Source organism: Culex pipiens, chromosome 1 (genome assembly GCF_016801865.2).
Source record: "Culex pipiens pallens isolate TS chromosome 1, TS_CPP_V2, whole genome shotgun sequence".
Classification (NCBI taxonomy): Eukaryota; Metazoa; Arthropoda; class Insecta; order Diptera; family Culicidae; genus Culex; species Culex pipiens.
Window position 1 is genome coordinate 54,368,253 of NC_068937.1, and position 26,712 is coordinate 54,394,964.

At 39.3% G+C, this 26,712-nt stretch overlaps 1 protein-coding gene across 9 annotated transcripts in view; it reads right to left on the reverse strand.

Moving 5' to 3' along the window:
* Positions 1-2,257: 2,257 nt before the first annotated feature.
* Positions 2,258-26,712, reverse strand: part of LOC120413521 (disintegrin and metalloproteinase domain-containing protein unc-71) — a 982,641-nt gene continuing 958,186 nt past the window's right edge. For 7 of the 9 annotated variants that reach the window (XM_052707188.1, XM_052707187.1, XM_052707193.1 and 4 more), the window contains 4 exons: positions 20,231-20,303; positions 6,478-7,354; positions 5,969-6,412; positions 2,258-2,985 (listed from right to left, as the gene is read on the reverse strand). In XM_052707188.1, coding sequence (XP_052563148.1) covers positions 2,520-2,985; positions 5,969-6,412; positions 6,478-7,354; positions 20,231-20,303 — 1,860 coding nt within the window. In that variant the 3' untranslated portion in view covers positions 2,258-2,519. The remainder of the gene's footprint in view (positions 2,986-5,968; positions 6,413-6,477; positions 7,355-20,230; positions 20,304-26,712) is intronic. The other 2 variants (XM_052707203.1, XM_052707204.1) reach the window with 2 other exon arrangements.

Below are 26,712 nucleotides of genomic sequence, written 5' to 3' on the forward strand. Positions count from 1 at the left end.
AAGTACATTTTTGTATGATGGCAGCTTAGCTTACCCCTTAACTTTTGTGTGACCGAGAAAATATTTGGTCTAAGAATTTTTGTTTTTCACAAAATTTAGTTTTACTTGTGGTTTAATAAAGAGAAACGATATTTTTTTTTACACACAGCATTAAGAATAATTGTGCGCCTTCATTGAAATATATGAAAAAAAAGTCCACTTTTAGGTAGTCAGAGCCTTCCTCACATTTATATATAACCAAAACTGATATGCATTGTGATCAGACTATACGGATAGAAATCCTGTAAGCAAATCCGGTAACTGTTGAGTTCGACAACATGGAAATGTTATCAAAATCATCAACATTTTTCTCGATTTCACTGCAAATGTTTTCAACATCGATAACATTGTTGTTCAAAATCGATTTTTTTTACGATTTTTCCATGTTGTCGAATACAACTACAGAGAGGTACCGGATTTGCTTACAGGATTTCTTTCCTATCTATTGAGTCTCAAAATTTATACTTAAGTACAGTTTACTTTGATAGGGTTATCAGATCTTTGGTGTTTTAGGTTCATTTGAAAGGACTTTCAATTATCTAACTGACGACTAGTCGCATGATAGACCCGGACAATATTTTCATCGAAATATTTGAGGTCATACCTCCGAAAAGTTTAAAAATAATAAAAACAACACTTAAGTGCTCATAACTTTTAATAGCTGTTGTTTTAGGCTCATTGGATAGGTCTTTTAAATACCTATACATTTTTAATGTATACCATGACGGGTATTCTTACAAAAACACCCTTTTAACAATTTTCCGGACTTTTTTTTAAAACCGTTTTTTTTCATAACTTTTGAAGTACTTTACTAAACGTCATAATATTAACTAGGGTCTTATGGGACCCCAAGACAGATCGAAGGAGGCCAAAACGGTTCAAATCGGTTCAGCCAGCCCAGAGATAATCGAGTGCATATTTTCGGTGCACGGACTCACATCCAGACACACGCACAGACATTTGTTCAGAATTTGATTCTGAGTCGATAGGTATACGTGAAGGTGGGTCTACGAGGTTGAATTAACAAGTTAATTTTTCGAGTGATTTTATAGCGTCAGTAAGGTGAGGAAGGCAAAAACCTAAAGTTTAAATCCCTAGACGAAATTTACTATAATAAAGTCACGTGTATTGATTTGAAAACAACGTGGGTCGCATCGCTTGCATAGAGTGCATCCTCGATACTTTTACGCACGAAAAACTTTTCACATGTAGGTATGTGTGAAACAAGCTGTTCTTTAACCATACGTGAACGGTCATTCAAAGCTTTTCATTTTTAAGTTGTCTTAACTGCCAACATTTCTCGTTTACATGGTTTCGTTACATATTAAATTCATTGAATCCAACAACAAAACTCGCATACAAGTCTGCGTGAGTGTTTTCGTTTTACCATGTTGATTTTCTATTATGTTTTTTTTTTTGCGTACATGTGCTATTTTATCTGCCAATATTGTTCTGTTTTGTGAGTTTTTGTGTGTGTGTATTTGTCGGATGCATGTAGTAAAAAATCTCGTATATTATTTTTGTATTATTATTATTATGTTTTTTTTGTTTGTTAACGGCCACATCGCTGTTGCTGCGCTATTGATATAAATTTCTAAACAATTTATCCTACCGTGGTTTTTTTTCCTTCTGTTTGTGTTTGTTCTCCGTTCAGCAGTTCGAACAACCAGTCGATGAATGGCGAAATGAGTGATGTGACACGATTTGATGTTTTTTTTTGTTCAGCCTCGCGTAATAATGAATGTGAACGTGTGAGGTGGAGGGAGCTTAACGTTTTTTTTCTGCTTTGTTTGAGTGAGTGAGTGTGGCGAGGGGGAATGAGCTTCTTTTTTTTATTTGCCTATAATATTCACAAACACACACACGGTGATGGCGTGGCGCCGCGGCCTGGCAAAAACAGGCTCGCGGGCGGCCTTTTTACTTAGAGGGGAGACATTTTTGTTCAATTTTTCATATTCTACATACTTTCTCTGCACGGTTAGGCGGTTGCGACCTGTTTTAGCCCTGTGTGTTTCGGAGGCACCCCGCGGCGAAAGGTGTGTCTGTGTGTTGGTGTGTGTGTGTGTGCTACACAGTAATGGTGAACACTTTGTTGCTCCTTAAACTGATCTTCGCGCGCTGTGGAATTATTAATGGAAAGTGTTTACCGACCCTATTATCCCTATTTCGTGGAGGGGAATCTTTGTCACCCCGCCTTCTTTGAGCTTTTTCTTCATCGCAACGCGATTGTGTGAGTGTCATTTTGCGAAGGAGCGGTCGACGCGCCTACTTTGTCTTCGTATTGGTGAGTGGCGTGTTCGGGCGCTCGTTACACGACTGAGCTCACTACTGCTACCATAGTATAAATTCGACTCGATGATGTAATTTGTGTTTGTGTGTGTTTCTTTTTTGTTTGCTTGTTTTAACGCTAGTGTTTCGCTTTAGTAGTGTTGTTCAGGGGATTCAATTTGCGAGCGGAATTAAATCCCGTGTAGCTACTATCAGTGTTTATATTCGGGATAGCGACCTGTACTCTCCATTATATGATTTCCGTCGGGTCCTTGGCCTTGCATAATGGGTCCACGTCTCGACGGGGGCTGGATTACGCTTCCACTGCTCTCGGTCTCGGTGGAGGGTGGCGAAGGATAGTAGTCGCGACTGTTCACCAACTGGTGGCTCAAACTGTTGATATTGTGACAGCTGCCCATTGCTGGTACTCCATTGACGTGTTGGCTGGTGTTGGTGGTGGTGTTGGGCGCCGATGCCAAACTGCTGCTGTCGTGCTGCTGATGATGCAACTGCTGTTGCTGATGCGATGGATGTTGTTGAATATGGCCGTGCATGGTACTGGCTGATGATGGACCTTGCGCGTGGGACGAATCCGATCCTTGCTCCATTACCACCACGGAAACCACGTCCTCACTCGCCCATCGGGCTAACTGTTGTTGAGCTTGAAATAAGTCATCACTAAACACAGTGATACACAGGCAGCGGGGCAATTTCGTGGTGTGGTGTTTTTTTTATGTTATAATACCAAAACAAACAAAGAAAGAAACAAATGGTTGAAAAACTTTCTTTTGGTCTTTCAGGTCACTAACCAAATCAAGAATAATTCCAAAAGGGGAAAACCACAAAAAAAAACAAAACTCGACCGAGCAAGCCCACCGTGCGAACGAAACACTCACTCGAAGCATACAACTTGCAAACGTATTGGTGCGATAATCGGTGGGTGCGCGACGCGCTCGCGCGTGCTCCTAACAACATGTCTCTGTATTAGTGGGTGCAGGGTGTGGCGTTCGATCGTGTTTTCTTCTTTTTTTCTTGCTTTTTCTGCCAGCGTGATCGCTGGCGGAAAAAAAATTGGACACATTCAAAAAAGAACATAGAAAACTCATAAAGACCAGAAGAAATTCTACGTAATGGAAAAGATAATTGTTTTGGGGGGGTGGTGGCATACACACACACACACGCACTCCATTCACAACGACTACAAGGCAGGCAGGCGGACGGCAGATGGGCGCATGATATAACAGTGTGTAAATGTGTGCGAACGAGGAACGGTGGTTGACAAACTTGTTATCACTTAAAATATTAGTGGCATTAATATTTTTCTTGGAACTTTTCGAATTTTAAGCCGGTTTTTAATTTGGCCAACACAACTGGTGGTGGCGACCGATGGAATGTTAACATTAACCTTAATATAACGTTAAGAAATAGCCACAGAATCCGCTTTGTAAATGCGGCTCCGATACTCTTCGTGGGTCATGGGAAAAAATGTACCTTACTTTTAAATTTGTAAATTAATTCGTTTCAAATGGAATTTCAAAAATAATTTGAAATCATATGCTTATCTCATATATACCGAGTTGAATTAGAGAATTTCAATTACCATTTTTTATACTAGTGTCATGGCAAAGTCCTGCCGAGGCGGGGGTTCTTATTCATAAATACATACAATTTCAATTACAATTTCTAATAACAATCAGAATAATAAAAAAATCTCATTTTAGTTTTATTTTCAGTCAACAATCTACTCTTACTTGCTACTTTTATCTCGTTGACATTGATATTGACGTTGAAACTATATGAAAGTTCATTGCCGACTTAGACGAAAGAGTGCGTGAAAAAAAAAGTTTATTCATGTAATCGTCAATTGTGTTGTGTTTAGAGTGCAAATACACCATACTCATGAATTAGTTCCATCGTAGTTCTCTCCTTCATGAACAACAATTCACGATAACGGGAATTGATATTTTCAGTGTGGTCAGTTCCAAAATTTTGTAACGAGTAGTTTAAACATCTAAAATGAAATTCTTTGAATATAAAATTGATGCAAAATTATAATTTGGCTCTTGAGAAAACTTAACTTGCCATCCTGTCGATTTTTTCCAGGTTTATTTCTTTAAATATTTTTTTGATGTAGACAATGAAAAATTCAAGAACATTAGCATGTTCAGGAATGTTTGATAAATATTTGAGGTAATTTTTTTGGGTAAAAAGAATCGAAGGAACTTCGGGGAAACTACGATTTTATTCAATATTTTGATTAACAGCAATTCTCTACGAAATCAGTCTATTTTAAATTTATTTTTTTGTATTTTTTAATCCGGCTGAAACTTTTATGGTGCTTTCGGTATGCCCAAAGAAGCCATTTTGCATCATTAGTTTGTCCATAAAATTTTCCTTTCAAATTTGGCAGCTGTCCGTACAAAAATGATGTTCAAAAATTCAAAAACCTGTATCTTTTGAAGGAATTTTTTGATCGTTTTTGTGACTTTGGCAAAGTTGTAGGTATGGAATAGAACCACACTGAAAAAAATGATTCACGGTAACAAAAAATTTGGTGATTTTTCATTTAACTTTTTATCACTAAAACTTGATTTGCAAAAAACACTATTTTTGATTTTTTTTATTTTCTGATATGTTTTAGGGGGCATCAAATGCTAAATTTTCTGAAATTTCCAGAATGGACAAAAAAACTTTGACAGAGTTATGAATTTTTTAATCAATACTGATTTTTTTTTTCAAAAAATCGAAAAAGTGGTCCCATAAAATTTTCATCTTTGTTTTTCGATTTAAGATCAAATTTGCAATCAAAAAGTCCCAAAGTGAAATTTTGATAAAGTGCACCGTTTTCAAGTTAAAGCCATTTCTAGGTAACTTTTTTGAAAATAGTCGCAGTTTTTCATTTTCTAAATTTAGTGTACATGTTTGCCCACTTTCGGAAAAATATATTTTTGAAATGCTGAGAAAATTCTCTATATTTTGCTTTTTGAACTTTGTTGATACGACCTTTAGTTGCTGAGATATTGCCATGCAAAGATTTAAAAACAGGAAAATTGATGTTTTCTAAGTCGCACCCAAACAACCCACCATATTCTAACGTCGATATCTGGTCTGATTTACAGTTTTCAGCATTGTGTGATTTTCTACAATCTAATTTCAGTATTGGTATAATAAAAAGGTCATGTTGCCGGTATAAATGCTATGGATTCATCCTAAGTAACCAAGCGCCTCCATGGATTTGTTCTACACAAGGTTGATTCAATGGAGGCGCTGGGTTCCTTAGAAGGATTCCAAAGCATTTTTGAACATTGCTGTAGTTTGTTTTGCTCAATTTTCCGTTTCATCAACCACCGTTCCCGTTCCGTTTTTCACACTACACACAAATAGTGACGATCCACGCCGACGATGCCGTTCAAGCTAGTTCAAAGTTCTGTACAATAAGCTGTGCATAGTTCGGTGCCAAGCCAGCGTAATTTCTAGGTTAGGGGAGGAGTACGGGACTTGAATCACTCAATAAGAAGCGTTTACTAGTTTCAATATATGAGGGAAAAGGTGCATACAGGACTTAAGGTGCTCATACAACGTTGGTTAGAAGCGGAAGAAGAAGAAGCGGTTCATGATGACAACATGGGACATGTGACACGACCCCTCGTTCGGGACCTACCTTTCGCTATCGTTGGTGTCCCGCTGGTCGCTCAGCGCGTTCCGGTCGTGCCCGTGGACCACTCCAGGGTGGACGCCCGGGTGCACCGGGTCCGCACTCTCGTAGATGCCCTCATCGTCCTGGTGCAGGTGCGTGTGGGAAGAGTGGTGTGACGAGTGGCCACCGTGTCCGGAATGACCGTGGGCGTGCCCATGGTGCGTGTGATGACCGAAGGCGTGCGGCGAGTGCGGTGAGTGTGACTGGTGGGCCGGGTGACGGCTGGCCGGATGCCGGTAGCGGCCGGTTCCGCTGCTTCCGGGGCCACCGGTGCCACCACCGCCGCCGCCACCGCCAGCCCCGTACGAAAACCGGGACTCGTCGTCGGACCGCGGTGGCCGACATCGACTACTGTAGGGCGGCAGTATCGTGGCAGTTTTCTGCGATTGAGCTAGTTGTTGGTTTGAGCTGAAATGGTTTGGAGAGGTTAGTTTGTGAGTATATGTCTGAAGCAGAGAGGGAGATTTTGTTACCCATGCGAAGATTCACTACAAGCGGCTGAACTATCTACTCTATAGTGGCGGTCGACCTCGGTTTCGGACATCCGAATGTCCTCGGACCCGCTGGGACTCATGTGGCGTGACGAGTGGTGTTCCAGCTGCCGGATGAGGTCCTCCAGGTTTCGGATGCGCAGCGGTCCCGCCGTGGGCGTATCGTCCTCGTCCTGGGGATGCATCTGCTGCTGTTGGCGGTGGTGCTGCAGCAGCGTCGAAGTGGCCCCCGTATCGCTGAGGACGTGCTGCGACGGTTCGCAGATGTTCTCCTTGGAGCCGGTCCGCGAGCTGCAGCTGCGTTTGTACTCGCGCTCCGTCGGGTACACGCTCGGGGGTGGCCCCAGCGGTATTCCGGCCGTGACGCAGTCCGCTATCGTCTTCCGGAGCAGCTCCTCGCTGATGCTGCCCGAAGGCGTGTTGGCGCTACTGCGCGGAGGTCCTTGAGCCGCCGAACGGCGTAACGCCTCCAGAATGTCCTCGTGGTACCCGTTGAGACTCTTGACGGTGCGCTCGATGTCCGACACGCCCGGAATGATGACCCCGGTCATGCCGCCGCCGCCGGCTGCGACGGGCTGGCCGCCAACACCGATGCCACTGCCCGGTGGACCACCTGATGGAGGAATAGTAGTGGATTCTTGCTGAGCTATCATCATTTCGAGATTATCGGATTGTGTGTCATCGGGCCACTTTTCTTTGTTGGCATCGCCCAACACGAGGGCACCGAATTGTTGCTGGAGTTGCTGTTGCTGTTGTTGTTGTTGTTGTTGCTGTTGTTGTTTTTTAAGTATGCCCTTTTCCGGGATTTTCGAGATATTGTTTGGGGGTAGATCGATGAACGATACGGTCTCTTCTTCGCCTTTTTTTAGACCAGACAGATACATATTTTTTTAAGACGGCGAGTTTGGTTTTGGGTTTTTGGTTCAAACGGGTATACCGACACACAAAAATCGGGAAAAAGAAGAGAGAAGAAAAGAAAACCAAGTTGCGGTTCGAGTTTCAGTAGTTCAACCGGACTAGTGTGGGTAGGTTTTAAAATAATGTGTTTTTTTGTAGAGATAAGAGAAATAGATTGCGAGTTGCGTTTGTGGGGTGTTAGTTCTTTCTTAACTCTCGGTCAAAAATCTAGTACAAACGTTACTTGCAAGTAGGTAGTGCGACACTGGAAATATGAATACTTTGTAGTTGTTCAAAAGCTATGTTTTTTTACGGCACAAGTCCATCGCATGAATAGGGTACGATTAGGGTGCCCATAAAAAATGACCCCTGCTCCACAAGCGGAAAACTGTTTTTTTGGGTTACAACTGTGTAAATTTTGGGCAAAATTGGTTAAGAATAACCCGTTGATACTCGAGCCTGAAGTTGGTGAAAAAAATGTTTTTCATGCCAAAATGACATTTTTAAATCGCTAATAACTTTTAAGGATCGAGTTCCACAACTTTGGCATGTTCTACAAAGTTGTAGAACATTTAATTTCCAATGAGATTCTTACGATTGAGAATATTTGGATGTAAATAACGCCCCCTGCAGATAAAACCGTAGAAAAAATGAGTTTTTCATACATTTTTCCGATTTTTCCCATAAAAACTTCACTCTCGAGTATCAATGGATAAATGTTGACATATTTGACCTAAAGTCCTCAAGGAACAATTTGTGGAGCGAAGTTTTGAAAAAAAGTCCAATAATCTGGGCACCCTCGCGAACTCTGGATTGGAAATCCAGCACGCCGCTAGCCGAAACCCATCCCCTACCGGTCAGAGTATTCCCAGTGAGTAGAATTACTCTTTTAAGGGATATTACTTTGCTGAGCCAGACAGGAATCGAACCCATCACCTTCCGCTTACAAGGCGAAACCCGTAAACTTACGGCCACGGTAGCTCGGCAACCGAAAGTTCGAAAGAAGCTTTCATGAAATGTTTGGCACCTGATAAAGGATCATTTGGTTCACTTTGTTTCGCGAACCGAAAACAATGCAAATAATTATGAACTGTGCGATATAATGGTCTCAAAAGGCAATTCTATCTGCCAATCTGCCAATTCCGTGATCCATCGATTCTCAAGGATATGATATATTTTGAGCATTTGCTTCCAAAAATCTTCACGACAGTGTCGGACAGTCACATCTTAGGGGAAATATACTCATTTTAAGCCTAATAAGCGGTCGTGTTTGAATGATGCTGGGTATTCTGGAATGTTCCTTGAAATTTACTAAAACCAAGTACACCAACGAGTAGAGCAACTTTTTTTTGAACATTTCTGTTTATTTTTACTTTTACTAAAAGTTATTCTATTCCTTTTACAAGCATTTTACAAAAATATTTCCCAAATGTAATCTAATCAATCGACAATGCATTGGGCCACGCCCATTTTCCTTTTTTCAGCTTAGTTCTTTTTTTCTTCCAGCACTCTTTTGGGTCTGCTTAGTGCTGCCAAAATTGATGAAATTTTAAGCAAACACTCACGAAAAGCGAAAGTTTCCTGGCATCACTGGCTCACTCAAACAGGCGCTGCACCTACATGTTGGTGGTGTTGGTGGCCTTTGTTCTTTATTTGCCTTCGCTTCTCGCTCGGGTTTTATTCAGCCTTCGATTGGAATGGGTCGTCTAAATTCAAACGTCAAAAGACTTGGCGCGTTTGTTTTTTTGAGGGCGCTTGCTAATTATTTACATGTTTCGGTATTACTTTTCAAGTGAGTGACTAACTAATGTTCAAAAGAACATGTTGCCGGTAGTTGGAAGCAATTCAGCAGTTAAGCTCTCATCTTGCGTGTTAATATGTGTGCCACCAAAATTATGAGAAATGGTCTCGCAAAATAGAAATCATGATCAAAAGTGCATTAAATTTGATCATTTTGGCCAGTAAGTGACATATATTTGCGTGCTTACTCGAGGCGGTGCTGTTGCTGGTAAGTTTATAGCCAAAATAGTATTTTTGGAGCTTTTATCGAGCATCAAACTCTCCATATGACGTAGATAGGTGTTTGATTAGAAAGGGCATATTTCCTCTACCTTCGGGCACGATTATCAACCGGTCCAGCCAGGTCATCTGCTGTCGAACCGAGCCCCTTAGGGCTTGCAAAGTATCGAGCGTGACGATCGACGGGGACGAGTTCAAGGTCGTGGAGGAGTTTGTGTACCTCGGATTGTTAGTGACGTCGGATTACAACTGCAGCAGAGAAATTCGGAGGCGCATCATCACCGGTAGTCGTGGCTTAACCCTAATTACTGTTTTTCAAGAATGATTCAGATGGATTCTGTGCATGATATGGCCGAGAGCTTTTTACTCTCGGGTTCATTTTCAAAAAAGTTCAGCGTTAAGAACAGTGTTGGTAACGAGATTCGGTCCCGAGACCTTTGACTAATCGAATCCGTGATTTTTTTTTTGCCAGGGTAAGCCACTCAATGGATGAACTGTTTCATTGAAAGAATGAACGTAATGTTGTGTTGGTGTGCGTGGATGAGGTTTTAAATCTGGCTTCATGGACTCAAAGGTATTCATGATCTTTTACAAAAAAAAACCTTGCACAGTCTTCTGATGATACAACTAATAGAGTCACAAGTTCGGATATTCAGCTTTTGCCTTTGCACTACAAATTATGCATATTTCCAGCGTCGCACCCATACTCGAAAGGGTTAAGGTTAAAAAACATATCTAGAGGGAAGAGCGAAACGGGACATTTTGGAACTGTGCAGGATGTGGTTGATGCTAAGAAATGAAAAACGAATGCAAAATGGCGTCTTTTTTTCCTGGTGATTTTCTGGTCCGGGAACTTCCGAGTTCCCGGTGGTGTGTTATTTACAGCTTTGTTAAAGAGGTGTCAATTTTAGTAATTTGGTGATCTATCATCTACCTACACCCCGGAGTTTGTGCTTTTGTACGATTTAGCCTGGCTGGCCAGACTGTGAATAAGCTGTAGAGGTGTTACTTGGAATGTCCGGTGGCGGACATTCAAAGTAGCACTTTATTTGGTGATTGTGTTGTTTAATAGTACAAATTAAGGAATTGAAAGTGAACAAAGTGCTAGAATTTCTGTGGAGATATCGTCGCTCATAATCCTCTGAGAGTGTACCCGATGCACCAGCTTTTATCCCTCGCCGCACGTTCTAACGAGAACAAATTAAGCTCTGAACCATTGTGTTTGTTCTGCGTTTAGCTTTAAATTGTATGTATGCTGTTTTTCTGCGGCTCAACATAATCCGAAAAGCAGCAAACAAGACTTCAATAGCGGCGCTCTAAAGAAAACGTAAAACAACAGAAATATGCCAAGTCTCGTCGTCAAATTTGGGATTTGCTCAGTCAGTCTCGAAATCGAAACATCTCTGCAGCTTCTATTGGACTGAAAATACAGTAAGTCAGTGCCACAGTAACGACAACGACGACAAGAGCGATAAGCCGGTGGTTGTTGTTGGACGAGCAGGCAAATTTCTGCAAAAAGCTACTCTTCGCGTAACAAATCCGCTTGTTCTGCTAAGAATTTGCCGTTTCGTCTTCTTAAGTCGACTCTTTACAAGAAGCAGCACACAACAACCGTTAGATATACTGGGATGGCTTTTGAGAAGAAAAACATTGTGAATACCTTCTTCTTCGTCACACATACACGCAGACACACACTCAACCGCTCGGTTCTCGTAATAACAGCATCTTTTCGCGCTTTATTACACTCATCGCGGCGTTATCTTCATTATGTGTTGTAGATGCTGCCGTTGATGGTCGATGTTGTTTTCTTCTGCTCGAAGAGTCTCGGAGAGAGCTTCATCAGGATTTTCCTCCATCGCATGGGGGTGCTTTCCGATGTATGGGGAACGAAAGCTGGTTGAAATCGCTTTACGAACTATACGGACGGGGGATTAAAGTTGGTGGAAACATTGACGACCGGGGCAAAGTTTTCATCATTTTCATCGTAAAGTTTAAATGAATTGGGAGTTTGAATATGCTTCGTAGACCGCGTGATGCTGGAGATTTAAGTTGTTTCTTCGTTTCGGTTGTAATTTGTTTTGAAAAGAGATTTAATTCATGAGTTGAATTTCCAACCGACGAAAAATCAACTATTACACTACTCGACAAAACAAAACTTGTGTCAACGGATTCACGATATCTCATCCGTTCCTGAGAGAAAAGGCATCCCCGAATCCGATGCAATCGACAGAATTTGATTTTATGTCCACGCGGACTGATGAAAAGTTGGTACATTTTTTAACATAAAAAATCGAACAATTTAAAAAAAACCATGCGTCTCCTCCCAATTATATGAGCCATCTACAAGAATATGGAAGCGCCTGGTGCATAGCCATTTCCTTTAAGCACAACGGAAACAACCAATACAAATGTATAAAAAAGTTGTCAAGTTCTCGGGGGGTCCACAGCTAGCATTTTTTGTACGATTATAAAAAATAAATATTAAAAGTTTAAAATTAATTTATTTAAAAAACATATTTTTTGATTTATTTGTTTACTAAAATTTTATGTATCTCAAAGATCTATGGGTACTTCGGGATGTCCATGGTCATCCAAGGACTGCCTGGAGTTAATATCTACGAGTCTACCGCCGTAACAAGCAAGAGGTCGTCGGTTTTTGACCCCGGATCATGTGCGTATAGCATCAGTGCATATGGTAGACTACTGTATGAATGTGTTGGGATGTCCATGGTCATCCAAGGACTCCCTGGAGTTAAGATCTACGAGTCTACCGCCGTAACAAGCAAGAGGTCGTCGGATTTTGACCCCGAATCTTGTGTGTTTAGCATCAGTGAATATGGTAGACTACTATATGAATGTGTTGGGATGTTCATGGGCATCCGAGGACTCCCTGGAGTTAAGATCTACGAGTCTACCGCCGTAACAAGCAAGAGGTCGTCGGATTTTGACCCCGGATCATGTGCGTATAGCATCAGTGCATATGGTAGACTACTATATGAATGTGTTGGGATGTCCATGGTCATCCAAGGACTCCCTGGAGTTAAGATCTACGAGTCTACCGCCGTAACAAGCAAGAGGTCGTCGGATTTTGACCCCGAATCTTGTGTGTTTAGCATCAGTGCATATGGTAGACTACTATATGAATGTGTTGGGATGTTCATGGGCATCCGAGGACTCCCTGGAGTTAAGATCTACGAGTCTACCGCCGTAACAAGCAAGAGGTCGTTGGATTTTGACCACGGATCATGTGCGTATAGCATCAGTGCATATGGTAGACTACTGTATGAATGTGTTGGGATGTTCATGGTCATCCAAGGACTCCCTGGAGTTAAGATCTACGAGTCTACCGCCGTAACAAGCAAGAGGTCGTCGGATTTTGACCCCAGATCATGTGCGTATAGCATCAGTGCATATGGTAGACTACTATATGAATGTGTTGGGATGTTCATGGTCATCCAAGGACTCCCTGGAGTTAAGATCTACGAGTCTACCGCCGTAACAAGCAAGAGGTCGTCGGATTTTGACCCCGAATCTTGTGTGTTTAGCATCAGTGAATATGGTAGACTACTATATGAATGTGTTGGGATGTTCATGGGCATCCGAGGACTCCCTGGAGTTAAGATCTACGAGTCTACCGCCGTAACAAGCAAGAGGTCGTCGGATTTTGACCCCGGATCATGTGCGTATAGCATCAGTGCATATGGTAGACTACTATATGAATGTGTTGGGATGTCCATGGTCATCCAAGGACTCCCTGGAGTTAAGATCTACGAGTCTACCGCCGTAACAAGCAAGAGGTCGTCGGATTTTGACCCCGAATCTTGTGTGTTTAGCATCAGTGCATATGGTAGACTACTATATGAATGTGTTGGGATGTTCATGGGCATCCGAGGACTCCCTGGAGTTAAGATCTACGAGTTGACCCCGGATCATGTGCGTATAGCATCAGTGCATATGGTAGACTACTATATGAATGTGTTGGGATGTCCATGGTCATCCAAGGACTCCCTGGAGTTAAGATCTACGAGTCTACCGCCGTAACAAGCAAGAGGTCGTCGGATTTTGACCCCGAATCTTGTGTGTTTAGCATCAGTGCATATGGTAGACTACTATATGAATGTGTTGGGATGTTCATGGGCATCCAAGGACTCCCTGGAGTTAAGATCTACGAGTCTACCGCCGTAACAAGCAAGAGGTCGTCGGATTTTGACCCCGGATCTTGTGTGTTTAGCATCAGTGAATATGGTAGACTACTATATGAATGTGTTGGGATGTTCATGGGCATCCGAGGACTCCCTGGAGTTAAGATCTACGAGTCTACCGCCGTAACAAGCAAGAGGTCGTCGGATTTTGACCCCGGATCATGTGCGTATAGCATCAGTGCATATGGTAGACTACTATATGAATGTGTTGGGATGTCCATGGTCATCCAAGGACTCCCTGGAGTTAAGATCTACGAGTCTACCGCCGTAACAAGCAAGAGGTCGTCGGATTTTGACCCCGAATCTTGTGTGTTTAGCATCAGTGCATATGGTAGACTACTATATGAATGTGTTGGGATGTTCATGGGCATCCGAGGACTCCCTGGAGTTAAGATCTACGAGTCTACCGCCGTAACAAGCAAGAGGTCGTTGGATTTTGACCACGGATCATGTGCGTATAGCATCAGTGCATATGGTAGACTACTGTATGAATGTGTTGGGATGTTCATGGTCATCCAAGGACTCCCTGGAGTTAAGATCTACGAGTCTACCGCCGTAACAAGCAAGAGGTCGTCGGATTTTGACCCCGAATCTTGTGCGTATAGCTTCAGTGGATATGGTAGACTACTATATGAATGTAATGGGATGTCCATGGTCATCCGAGGACTCCCTGGAGTTAAGATCTACGAGTCTACCGCCGTAACAAGCAAGAGGTTGTCGGATTTTGACCCCGAATCTTGTGTGTATAGCATCAGTGCAAATGGTAGACTACTGTATGAATGTGTTGGGATGTTCATGGTCATCCGAGGACTCCCTGGAGTTAAGATCTACGAGTCTACCGCCGTAACAAGCAAGAGGTCGTCGCATTTTGACCCCGGATCATGTGCGTATAGCATCAGTGCATATGGTAGACTACTATATGAATGTGTTGGGATGTTCATGGTCATCCAAGGACTCCCTGGAGTTAAGATCTACGAGTCTACCGCCGTAACAAGCAAGGACAATATGGGTAAATATTCAGAAGAGCAAGGAGAACGCTTTCATCAAGACATGAAAGATTTTGAAAAAAAATATCAAGGGCATTACGATGCAAATATGATGGCGGATTATGTCTGGAGTAAATGTGTAAAAAATAGTGGTATTGAATACAAACGAAAGGCTTGACGAGATCAATCAATCAATCGATGTTAAGTAATCGAAATATTCAATTGTGAACGATGAACAAAAATCCTTGCTTACCACTTAAGCCAAACGGCGACCTATTGTTTGTTACGGCGGTAGACTCGTAGACTCCAGGGACTCCTTGGATGACCATGGACATCCCAACACATTCATATAGTAGTCTACCATATGCACTGATGCTATACACACAAGATTCGGGGTCAAAATCCGACGACCTCTTGCTTGTTACGGCGGTAGACTCGTAGATCTTAACTCCAGGGAGTCCTTGGATGACCATGAACATCCCAACACATTCATATAGTAGTCTACCATATGCACTGATGCTATACGCACATGATCCGGGGTCAAAATCCGACGACCTCTTGCTTGTTACGGCGGTAGACTCGTAGATCTTAACTCCAGGGAGTCCTTGGATGACCATGAACATCCCAACACATTCATATAGTAGTCTACCATATGCACTGATGCTATACGCACATGATTCGGGGTCAAAATCCGACGACCTCTTGCTTGTTACGGCGGTAGACTCGTAGATCTTAACTCCAGGGAGTCCTTGGATGACCATGAACATCCCAACACATTCATACAGTAGTCTACCATATGCACTGATGCTATACGCACATGATCCGTGGTCAAAATCCAACGACCTCTTGCTTGTTACGGCGGTAGACTCGTAGATCTTAACTCCAGGGAGTCCTTGGATGACCATGAACATCCCAACACATTCATACAGTAGTCTACCATATGCACTGATGCTATACGCACATGATCTGGGGTCAAAATCCGACGACCTCTTGCTTGTTACGGCGGTAGACTCGTAGATCTTAACTCCAGGGAGTCCTTGGATGACCATGAACATCCCAACACATTCATACAGTAGTCTACCATATGCACTGATGCTATACGCACATGATCCGTGGTCAAATTCCAACGACCTCTTGCTTGTTACGGCGGTAGACTCGTAGATCTTAACTCCAGGGAGTCCTCGGATGCCCATGAACATCCCAACACATTCATATAGTAGTCTACCATATGCACTAATGCTATACGCACATGATTCGGGGTCAAAATCCGACAACCTCTTGCTTGTTACAGCGGTAGACTCGTAGATCTTAACTCCAGGGAGTCCTCGGATGACCATGGACATCCCATTACATTCATATAGTAGTCTACCATATCCACTGAAGCTATACGCACATGATCTGGGGTCAAAATCCGACGACCTCTTGCTTGTTACGGCGGTAGACTCGTAGATCTTAACTCCAGGGAGTCCTTGGATGACCATGAACATCCCAACACATTCATATAGTAGTCTACTATATGCACTGATGCTATACGCACATGATCCGAGGTCAAAATCCAACGACCTCTTGCTTGTTACGGCGGTAGACTCGTAGATCTTAACTCCAGGGAGTCCTTGGATGACCATGAACATCCCAACACATTCATACAGTAGTCTACCATATGCACTGATGCTATACGCACATGATCCGGGGTCAAAAACCGACGACCTCTTGCTTGTTACGGCGGTAGACTCGTAGATATTAACTCCAGGCAGTCCTTGGATGACCATGGACATCCCGAAGTACCCATAGATCTTTGAGATACATAAAATTTTAGTAAACAAATAAATCAAAAAATATGTTTTTTAAATAAATTAATTTTAAACTTTTAATATTTATTTTTTATAATCGTACAAAAAATGCTAGCTGTGGACCCCCCGAGAACTTGACAACTTTTTTATACATTTGTATTGGTTGTTTCCGTTGTGCTTAAAGGAAATGGCTATGCACCAGGCGCTTCCATATTCTTGTAGATGGCTCATATAATTGGGAGGAGACGCATGGTTTTTTTTTAAATTGTTCGATTTTTTATGTTAAAAAATGTACCAACTTTTCATCAGTCCGCGTGGACATAAAATCAAATTCTGTCGATTGCATCGGATTCGGGGATGCCTTTTCTCTCAGGAACGGATGAGATATCGTGAATCCGTTGACACAAGTTTTGTTTTGTCGAGTAGTGTTATCAACCATTAATTTCTGCAAAGTGATGTTATCTCAAGGATATGACATTAAGAGCGTGTCCACGAGCAAAGCATACCCATCTCGCATCGACCTCAGCAATCTGCCTGAAAATTGTTTGTTTTCATCCATTTTAACCCTTTAAAAAACGAAAGTAAAAAAAAAATCTTCAATTCACATTTATTGAAAATCAAGTTCGTTTTCAAGGATATTAGATGACACCAGAAAAAAGCAGCTTTTTTAACTTTCATTTTTTAAAGGGTTAAAATGGATGAAAATAAACATTTTTGTGCATGTTTCTATTGTGAAATTGTTTCAGGAACACGAATATGATGAAATTATCACCGGGAAATTTGATCTAAGGGGTCCCCCGAGCAAAAATTTACTACCAAAAAATTCACTAAAAGTTAAAGTGTTTATTTAATATGTTAAACTGCCTTACCCAAAGCGTTCTCAGTCTCAGATGGTAGTCCCAAATGTCCCCTACAAGCTGCAGGTCGAACCGAGTTGATACCTAGATGGAACACTTTTTTATTTGAGTTTGAAAATTATGCTATTTTTCACTAAAATGCCAATAACTCCCTTTAGATTTGACCAATTGGGATGCTTGTCCCTGCATTTTGTTGCATTTTTTAAGCCCTTTCAGATGCATTTTGAATTTTGTCTAAGTTATAGCCTTTTTAAGATTTTTGACGTTTTTGAACCTTCAAACATTGTGTCCCGATTTGCCCCACTTCCCGTTGACCTAGAGTGCTCATATTTCGGCCAGATGCTAGTTTTATATGTACAAACAACCCCTGAAAATTTTCAGGCAGATTGGTGAGGTCCAAACGACGTCCCATACAAAGGGGTATGCCCTGTTCGTGGACTTTTCTTAAATTGCCAATAAACCAAATTTCCAGTTTTTGCCAGTTTTTGAAACCGCCTTGAGTCAGGGGTAACCCCCAAAAAGCAAACACTGAAAATTTGGTTTATTGGACCTTAAAAACTCTACTGCAAATAAATGATGAGACCATTTCACAATCTTAGTAGTCCTGCTTAAAGCAATCATCTACGATTAAATGACGCAAACTCTTGCGAAAACAATATCAAGTTGATCCAGCTGTCAATCCAGTATCGACTATCGGTTGCTGCGATTACTGTCTGACATCGAGGTTACAAAGTAAACAAGGGAAAATGTGACAGACGCCACATTCAGCGATTTGCCATTGTAGATCAGGCTTTAGTCACGGTGTATTTTTTCGTGACTTTAATGATGAAAAATTCGGTACGTCTGATATTTGACACCGTGAAAGAAGGGCTCTTTCCCGACATTTTGCGGGGTCTACCGAAATATTTCGTCGGGGGGTCTAGAGCAACTTTTTTCTATGATTAATTTTCGATTTTATGGGATATCTGTTCATAAAAGTCACTCAAATTTCTTATGATTATGTTTTGAGAACTCTAACCAACTATATTTGACCAATATTTGACCTCCACTAAAAAAAATCGAGACAAATTTACCTGATTTCTAGTTTTCTTTGAAGTTACCCCAAAATCCAAGCTGGAAACCCCGATACGACCGGAAATAAATCTTTGTTTTTGTACATTTTTTTTATGAATATACAGCAACACATTGCCCGGATACGAATTTGAGCAACAAACAATGCAAAACATGGATTATTTGATTAATAAGCTGTTTATTACCCAAATAGGCTCCGAAACATATTTTTTTATTCCTCTTCCACATTACACCATTACATTTTAAAACAGTTAAGAATCAATCACATTGTAGAGAACAGTTTTCTGGACAAATTCCATTAAAAAGTATCAGTTTTGGTTCAATATTAGCAGAGATATGCCCAATTTCCTAAAATAAATAGTGACTTTCTCCAATATTTTTTGATTTTATTCCCTTTACACTGCCTACTCTGATATTTTTTTATGAACCGTCAGTGGGGGTGACTATGGGTCAAAAAACGATACACCTCTCGTAATTTCTTCATAACAAAAACAATTTAAATAACATCGAAAATCTTTCAACGTAGATTTGTTCTTAGACAGTTTACTAACATTTTCCCAAATTATGGTGGATTTTGATGAACACTACCTTTATGCCAATAGTTTGAAAATTGACCCAATCTCACCCCTTAGAGGGGGTGACATTGGGTCAAATGAAACCAAAATGATGCTCAAATACAACGATATGGTAGAAACAAGTCATCCAACAGTGATTCTTGTTCGAGGGAATCGTATTGACACGCTACCATGTTTGAAGCGCAGATTTTCAAACATTTGGGTAGTTTTCGAGCAATTCTAACAAAAATATTAGAAAAATGATTTTTCGAGAGGTCATTTTTAGCCAAAAACGTACCCCAACTTTAGACAGCTGCCAAAATAACAGGATTTGTTCTAGAAACGAGATTTTTTCAGCAGAGTTATCTTAAGATGTCCCCTACACAACCCTTTCAACAGAATTCATTTTCATTGAGAAGAACCTGAGAAATGGTAAAATCCGTAAAAAATCACTTTGACCCAATCTCACCCCCCAGACCCAATGTCACCCCCACTGACGGAACCTTAAAAATTATATAAAGTTTTGACGAAATTCATGAAAATTATTCTATAACATTCATTAAAAAACTAAGAAGGCAGTGCCGATCATGTGAAAGGGAATGAAGAAACTATCGCATGATTAAGTTCCTTTAAATATGAAGTTGGTCCGATCAATATTTTTGGAGATATCGTGAAAAAAGTGTGTGTCGGTCAAAATCGTATTTTTGACGAAAATGTCAATAACTTTGAAACGATAATAGGCAGCTGAGAACACCAGTAATTTGAATTTTGAGTTAGATTTGACAAATCGTCCAAACAGTACTGTATATAGAAAAAGAGTGCAAACTGTGAAGAGAATGTTTGCGTTCTGCCTCTCTATTGCCAAAAAGCTCTTGTGGCACGGAGGTAAAGAGTTAGACTTTCATTCAAAGGGGCTTTGCTCAAATCTCGCGTATGGTTTTTTTTGTTTTGGATGTAAGATCGTCGTTTTAAAATATTCAATCCCAGGACTTCTTACAAATATTTCAGAGGATTTGGAAATTTCATTCACACAATCTTAGGGAAATTTTGATGGAATTGATGTGTTTTTTCTACAGAAATTCTAGCACACTGTTCAAAATTATTTACAACATTTTTGAAGATAATACGTAAACAATAAAAAGGAGCAAGCTGGAAGGAATGTTTTTGGAAGTTAGAGGACAAAGGCTCGTTAGGTTAACCGATCTTAACCCGATCCAAGGGTGTAATCATTAGGTTTGGTAATTGTATCGAAATTTTTTATCAAATAATGGCAGGGTGGATTGGTGAATTTTTGTGACTAAAGAAAAATGTGATGCTTCTAAAAGGAAGTGGAATACTTAAAAGTCAAACTTTACTCACCAGAGTGCGTGGGATCGTCCTCGCTGCCCGACGTCGCCGTTAGCCTGCGGATCGATTTGTCCCTTATCGGGAGCCCGTAATGGTAGGGAAAAAGATTCTGTTAGTCATTGGCGGTCAAGGGTGCGCTACTTTTTAGAATAGATCTTTTTTTTTTTCTCTCTAGCGCAACGCTTCGGATAAACAGAAAACTATGCCAATTTGTCTCTTTTTTTTTCTTCGGAATCATCACATATAAATTAAGAAAAAACGAAAAGAATCGAAAAACAGTTCTACGAGGAATGAAACGTATGGGAAACTCAAAAACATGTCTCGATTTCTCGAGGGCAGCACAATCTGTTTACCGAAACGCTTTCTGCGGAAAAAAAATCTTACAAAGTTTTTTTTTCTTCGGGTAAGCTCGCCTAAGATAACTAAAAGGTTACACAAACTAAGGTATGTAATTAAAACTTAAAAACTCGCTAATCATATTTCTGGTGGATCACGGGGATCAAGCTGGAGGTAAAATCAAATCAGTTTCAATCGGCGTTCCCTAGTAAAGTAGTGGTTTCACAAAAGTTGCTGATTTTTTTGCGGTTTTTTTAAAACATGACTTTCTGGTTGCATAATATAGTAGTAGTAGTAGTAGTAAGTAACGTTTCCTCACTGGAATTACTGGCTAAGACAAAATTCATTCTGTCACTTTGCAGACTAAAACGGCACTAGTTTAAATATATATATTTATATATGTAAAGGTATATAAGACGAAAGTAACTGGAAGTAAGCTAGAATCGAAAACAAACGGTGTATATTTATAATATGTTTTTTTTTTATAATAATGGTATAGAATTGCTAAAGCATTGTAATGTTGGTATATACTAGAGAACTGGTTTCGAGCTTGCAAATTTTCACAGCAAACAGTGTGTGTGTGTGATTGTTTGGGAGTGCATGTGTGTGTGAGTGTTTTTCCTTAAATGTGTATGTTACTTCGAATTGGTTTGTCAAGCAATTCCAATTGTTGTTTCATATTTTGTTTTTTTTTTTTTTCTCTTGAGGGGAAATGAGCGATGGGCCTGCTGCGATTGATCAGTGTTAGTGTAAATTGCATGCAAGTTTTTCATTTGTCGGCGAAATGGGTTCTGCAGGCAGATGAGATGGATGATTGCCCTGTGTGATTGCGATCATGCAGTCGGATGTTTTATTCGATGAAAGGACATGCATTTTCATCAAAATTACCGACAGTAATGAAATGATGGGTAGTTTGTGTTGATTAGGGCGATAGCCTTGATCAATTAATGATCGTTTATTGTTTTGAACACATATTTGTTTTGGGAACCATTTGATTTGTTAAAAAGTTCTGCCAATCTGTTGTCAAAATCCGGAAAATTGGTGTTTGTTTTACAACAAATTTAACTTATTCTTATTATTTCATTTAACTTGAAGTGTCGTACAAAATATTACAAACTTTTTTAACACTTTTCAGTTTATTTCAAGCAGAAACATGTTGTTTTTATGTTTATTTTTAAGATGTTCAGTTTTGCTACAATCGACATTTTGATGCCTCCGTGCTCTCTAATGCTAACTAGATGGGAAACCCATTAAGCTTAGTACAAGAGAGCACAGATACGTCAATTTGTTGTCAAATTCGAGTTTCGCGGACAGCTTTGATTAAAAAATGTAATCAATTTATAAACAATTGCCAAGAATTGAAAAAAAATATCTAGTTGAATTTGAAATCGAATAAATCCAATTCTGTGAATTAGAGTTTCTTAAATACTACATGTTCTTTATTAAGAACTTGATTTTGAAAAACTTTACCCTTTTCGATTTTTTCATTTTGTTATTTTTTAGAGGATCAAAAGTTCAATGTTGAGCTATAGTGCATGACGGACAAACGTTATTCGGTCATGTTATGAATTTATGAAAAGTTTTGAAAAAGCTCGATTTTTGTTTTTCAAAAATCATCTTAGAATATAAAGATATAATTCAAACAAAACAATGTAAATGGGCCAATGTCGAAGTGTAAACAAAGAGTCTACCCTACTCATGTCAATTGATGTTTACATTAAGGCCGAGCAGGATAGTCTCTTTGTTTACACTTTTACATTGGCCCATTTACATTGTTTTGCTTGTATTGTAATTATAAAATTCAAGTTAAACCATTTCAAATTTCAACAAAATGCTTTTTTAATATAGTTTTTTTGTTTTTTTTGTTCATCACTGTGAACAATATCACCATATAGCTGAGAAAATTGTCTACCATTTCCCTTTTTTGATATTGTCGCTCCGACCTTCAGTAATTGAGATACTGAATGGTCATTCAAAGAATGAATGTTAGGAAAATTAATATTTCTAATTGTTATTTAATAACCCGTGAATCCGTTTTTCAATGCCAAGGATGATTTGTTTTGAAAGAAATATTCACGCCTAAGTTTTTTAAAGTGTTATATGTGATTTTTAAATTTTGATAATATGTTTTTATATTTCGTTAAGACATGAATGCTACAAAATTACTAAAATGTCTATTAAATCAGCAGAGTCACCTGAGATTTCATGATCTTCTTGTTAAATAAATCTTCATTTATCTTCCGAATTATTTTCATAGATTTTGATTTGAATTTCAAAAAAATATACATCTTGATTCGTTAAAGCATTGCAATTATTGGACTATTAAAGTTATTTTGATATTGCTTTCGTTATTTAAATATTGTAGTATTCATCGTATTTAAAAAAAAAAATGGACGAGCAAACACTGGAGTAAAAATACACTCCACTTCTATGAGATTTTTATTTTATTTTTATTAAGTTTAAAAGTTAAATTTAAAGGTGAGTTCACGTTGTTTTTGCTCAAAATTTTCGTCGAAATAGCCTCAAAATGCAGAACGGTTTGTCTCTTCTTAAAAAAATATAAACAACCTCAAAACGCTCAACCAAACCACAATAAACAACCGTTTTTAAAAACAGATTTTTAGATTTTTTCTGAATCTTTCGCAGGATTTGATTTTTCAGATAATTTTACACAAATGTCTCTTAAGTTGTTTTCAGTCCAATTTTTGTGAAAATACAGAGGGTGGACTTTTTGATGTTTTTTGTGAGACTTGATTCTTCAGCCTCAAACAGATTTTCACTAGAAAGCATTCCACAAAAAATTTGATTCAAAAAAATAAGCCTCGCTTTTAAATTTGACGATAAAGCTCATAAATCATACAATCTCATAAAATAAAAAAGTTGTTTTAAGAATTCAGTGTATTTATGTCAGAATTTCCTGCAAGTTTGTCGTTGATCACTTTTTGATATTTTACACGCGATTTTTTCATTTTGGACCAGTTTTGAGCACCTTTTGCCAGAAACAAGATTGGGCGATACTTTTTTCGGGAAACTTTTAGCAAATTTGCTTGCTTTTATAGCAGTTTTTTAATTGGCAGAAAAAATGAAATTTCAATATTTTTTATTCTTGATTACAACAGCTGGTTCGCAATTTGCAAAAATCAAATAACAAAAATGTTGGTTTTCTCAAGCAAATTCCTACAAAAAATGGAAGTGCTTTGCGCAACCAAAATTTTAAGGGGTTGTGTATAGAGCCACTCTAATGTCTACAAAGTTTCATTGATATCGATGTCGGGTACAATCGATTTTTTATTTGGCATGGAATCGCTCTTATATATCTTCAACAAGTTTTTTTTTTTTAAATCAGTAATTTAATCAGTAAGTTAAGTGAAATTCAATTAACTTGATCAATATTGTTTCATTCAAACAATTATGTTATTCAATTTTAACATCAATCTATAAATCATGAATAATTTAAAATTTATTCAAAGGTCTAGATCCATTGCTTTTTGGGATAATTAGCAAAGGCAAAGCAAAGGCATAAGATTTTTTGTTTTGACTTATAAAATTATCTAAAATAACAGATCGATTTGAAATTTCTGACTTCTTATTTCGAAGTCAACATATTTCGTTAAAATGTATTGTTATTTAGAACATTTTACCAAGCGTCTCCATTAGATTCTTTTTTTTTATCACCACATCTGCTCCATCAATTCAAACCGAGCAATTTTTCTTCATTTGTTGTCCATTTTAATGGCCCTTGGCCGTTAATTTCCCCAACCATTAGCCTCAACCGGGAGAGAAGGGCGAGCACTGTGGGGACCACTTTTCGGGTGTCCAAACCAGCCGGGCTGGGTTATCTCTGATGGCCAAGGAAATTGCTCGTCCAGTTTTCCATTTACGCAAATGTGAATCCATTTTCCGCGACCTCATGCACGTATAATAAAGCATTGTTCTTGGAGTTTTGTTGCGGTGATTAATGGTTTGCTCTAAGCGCGAAGGGGGGGCCATTTTTGCGCGCACGAGGCAAAGAAAATCTTTGGGTTCATCTGGTGAGGGGAAGGGCAAAGCCAAATCAACTTCATTTTTCTTCGCCAGTAAATCTGTTTGCTTGGGGGGGGGGAAGGTTGCCTTAACACTTTTCTCCCGCGCGGGTTGTAAAAAGGTTTGCTCGGGGAAAAATTTGCGTGGGCAGCAAAACCGAGCCAAGGTAAAGGTTTGAGGTGGTTTGAGGGAGGGAAAAACAGATTACTCGTTTTGCGAGCGAAAAAAAAAACTTAACTAGAAAGGCTTTCACGGTAGCGCTGATAAAATGGACTTTTTTTCTTTTGAGGTTTGGTTGGCAAACTGGAAGAAAGAATTTGTAATCACTCTTCTTATTTGAAAGATTTTACATCATCATTTGGGTTCTACAAAATTTGTATTGTATTTATTGAAATTTCCTAAACTTTTCAATTCGCCTAGATTATTTTCTTTTTTGTCTCAATTTTCAAGGAAGTTTGCAATGATTTTTTCCTAAATCAACACATTTCGTTGGAATCCAAAAAAATCAAGAAAGTTCTGCACCGTTCCAGTTAGGTGTTTTCCGCAAATTTTCGTCGGTTTTTCCAACGACGATGCTTTTCCACCGCGCACCACCCACCGCCTCTGCCGCCGCCACCCATCGGATAGCAAGTGTGCGTGTGTGTGTGTATTTGTGAGTGTGGGTTTGTACGCTACGCTTAAGGTGTGTTTAGCAAACCCCCTAAAAGAAAGGCCCCCTCGGATGGAGGCGAGGGGAAGTGGGCCTTAAAACCAGGTCCAAAGTAAGAGCGGCTAAAACTCGAATAATGATCTTCTTTTTTTTTGTTGTAGCGCGCGCGCGAGAAAAAAATCGCTATCGGCTCGGAAAACGGCGGTAAAAGCAGCAGGTTGGTGTGGTGAAAAAAAAAATTAAGATGATAAAAAAAGTGAGAGGAAAAAGGTTGAATTGGTTCGATCTTCTTTGACCCTTCTTCCCCTTCCTTCGCCAATTGCGAAAATGGGTGGAAAATTTCCGCCTTTTTTTCTCTCTCCCTTGCGGGTTATCGCTTCCAGGAAAGCTGTAATGAATCTTTACTCGAACGTGAAGGAGAGGCCTTCGATTATATCTTCAAACAGTTGGTAAACATTTTTTAATTGTGGAAGATCAATAGTGATTGGGTTTGGAATTGAATTTCAAAGGATTGGATTTTTGATGGAGACGCGTGGTTTTTTTTCTTGGTCTGTCGATTTCTTTGAAAATTTGATCGATTATTATTTTTAAAACTATATATAAATTTATATATAAATTTATGGTATCACCAAAAAAATGGTAAACTTTCATAAGAATAATGTAATTCAAAGAGATTTACTCTGTTTGATGTCTTCAAATCTTCAATTACACAAATCTTGAAATCTTGAAATCATCAAATCTTTCAATCTTTAAAACTTCAAAATACTAAAACGTCAAATATTCAAAATTCAAACCTTAGAAAAGTGAGTCTTTACTTATTTCATAATTCTCATAAAAAATTACAGTTCTTTTAGTAAAACAACAATACTTATTTCTGGGATATGGTCCGTTTGGAGAGGATTTGTTCTAGTTTCTGAGAAATGAAATTCTAGGAAATGGGATAGAACCATGTATTCTGCTTAAATATCCGATGTTTTTGCTTAGCACGTTGCCTACAAATTCATGTGAAGTCCAGTAGATATTGAAATTTTTTTGAGCTCTTCAACATATTTGTTTTGCTTTATTGAATCTTTTAATATTTTATGCTAATGATTCTGACTTTTTTGACTTAAGAAAATTACACAGTTCTAAATGGAAGTTTGTATTATTTGAAATTTATATATTTTTTTATCGATTTTAATTTGGCATTTTGGAGCTTGATTCGGGCAAAAAAAAAATAAGTCATCTCACCAAACCCATAATTTTTTAAAAACTTGAGAGTTTGTCTGTCCAATGCACAGTTGTCCAGATCGCAGAATTGAGTGGAGAATTAAATTTCCGAATAATGGTGAAGTTTTGGAGCTTTGGTGTCTTCAGAAGAGTTTTTGCAAATTAAAAGGGACAAATTTTGGTTGGGTTGAAAATTAGGGTAGTCCACGATTAGGGTGATTTTTTGGATTTTTTTGCCTGCTAAAAAAATTTTGAGCTTGCCAATCCAAGCAACTTT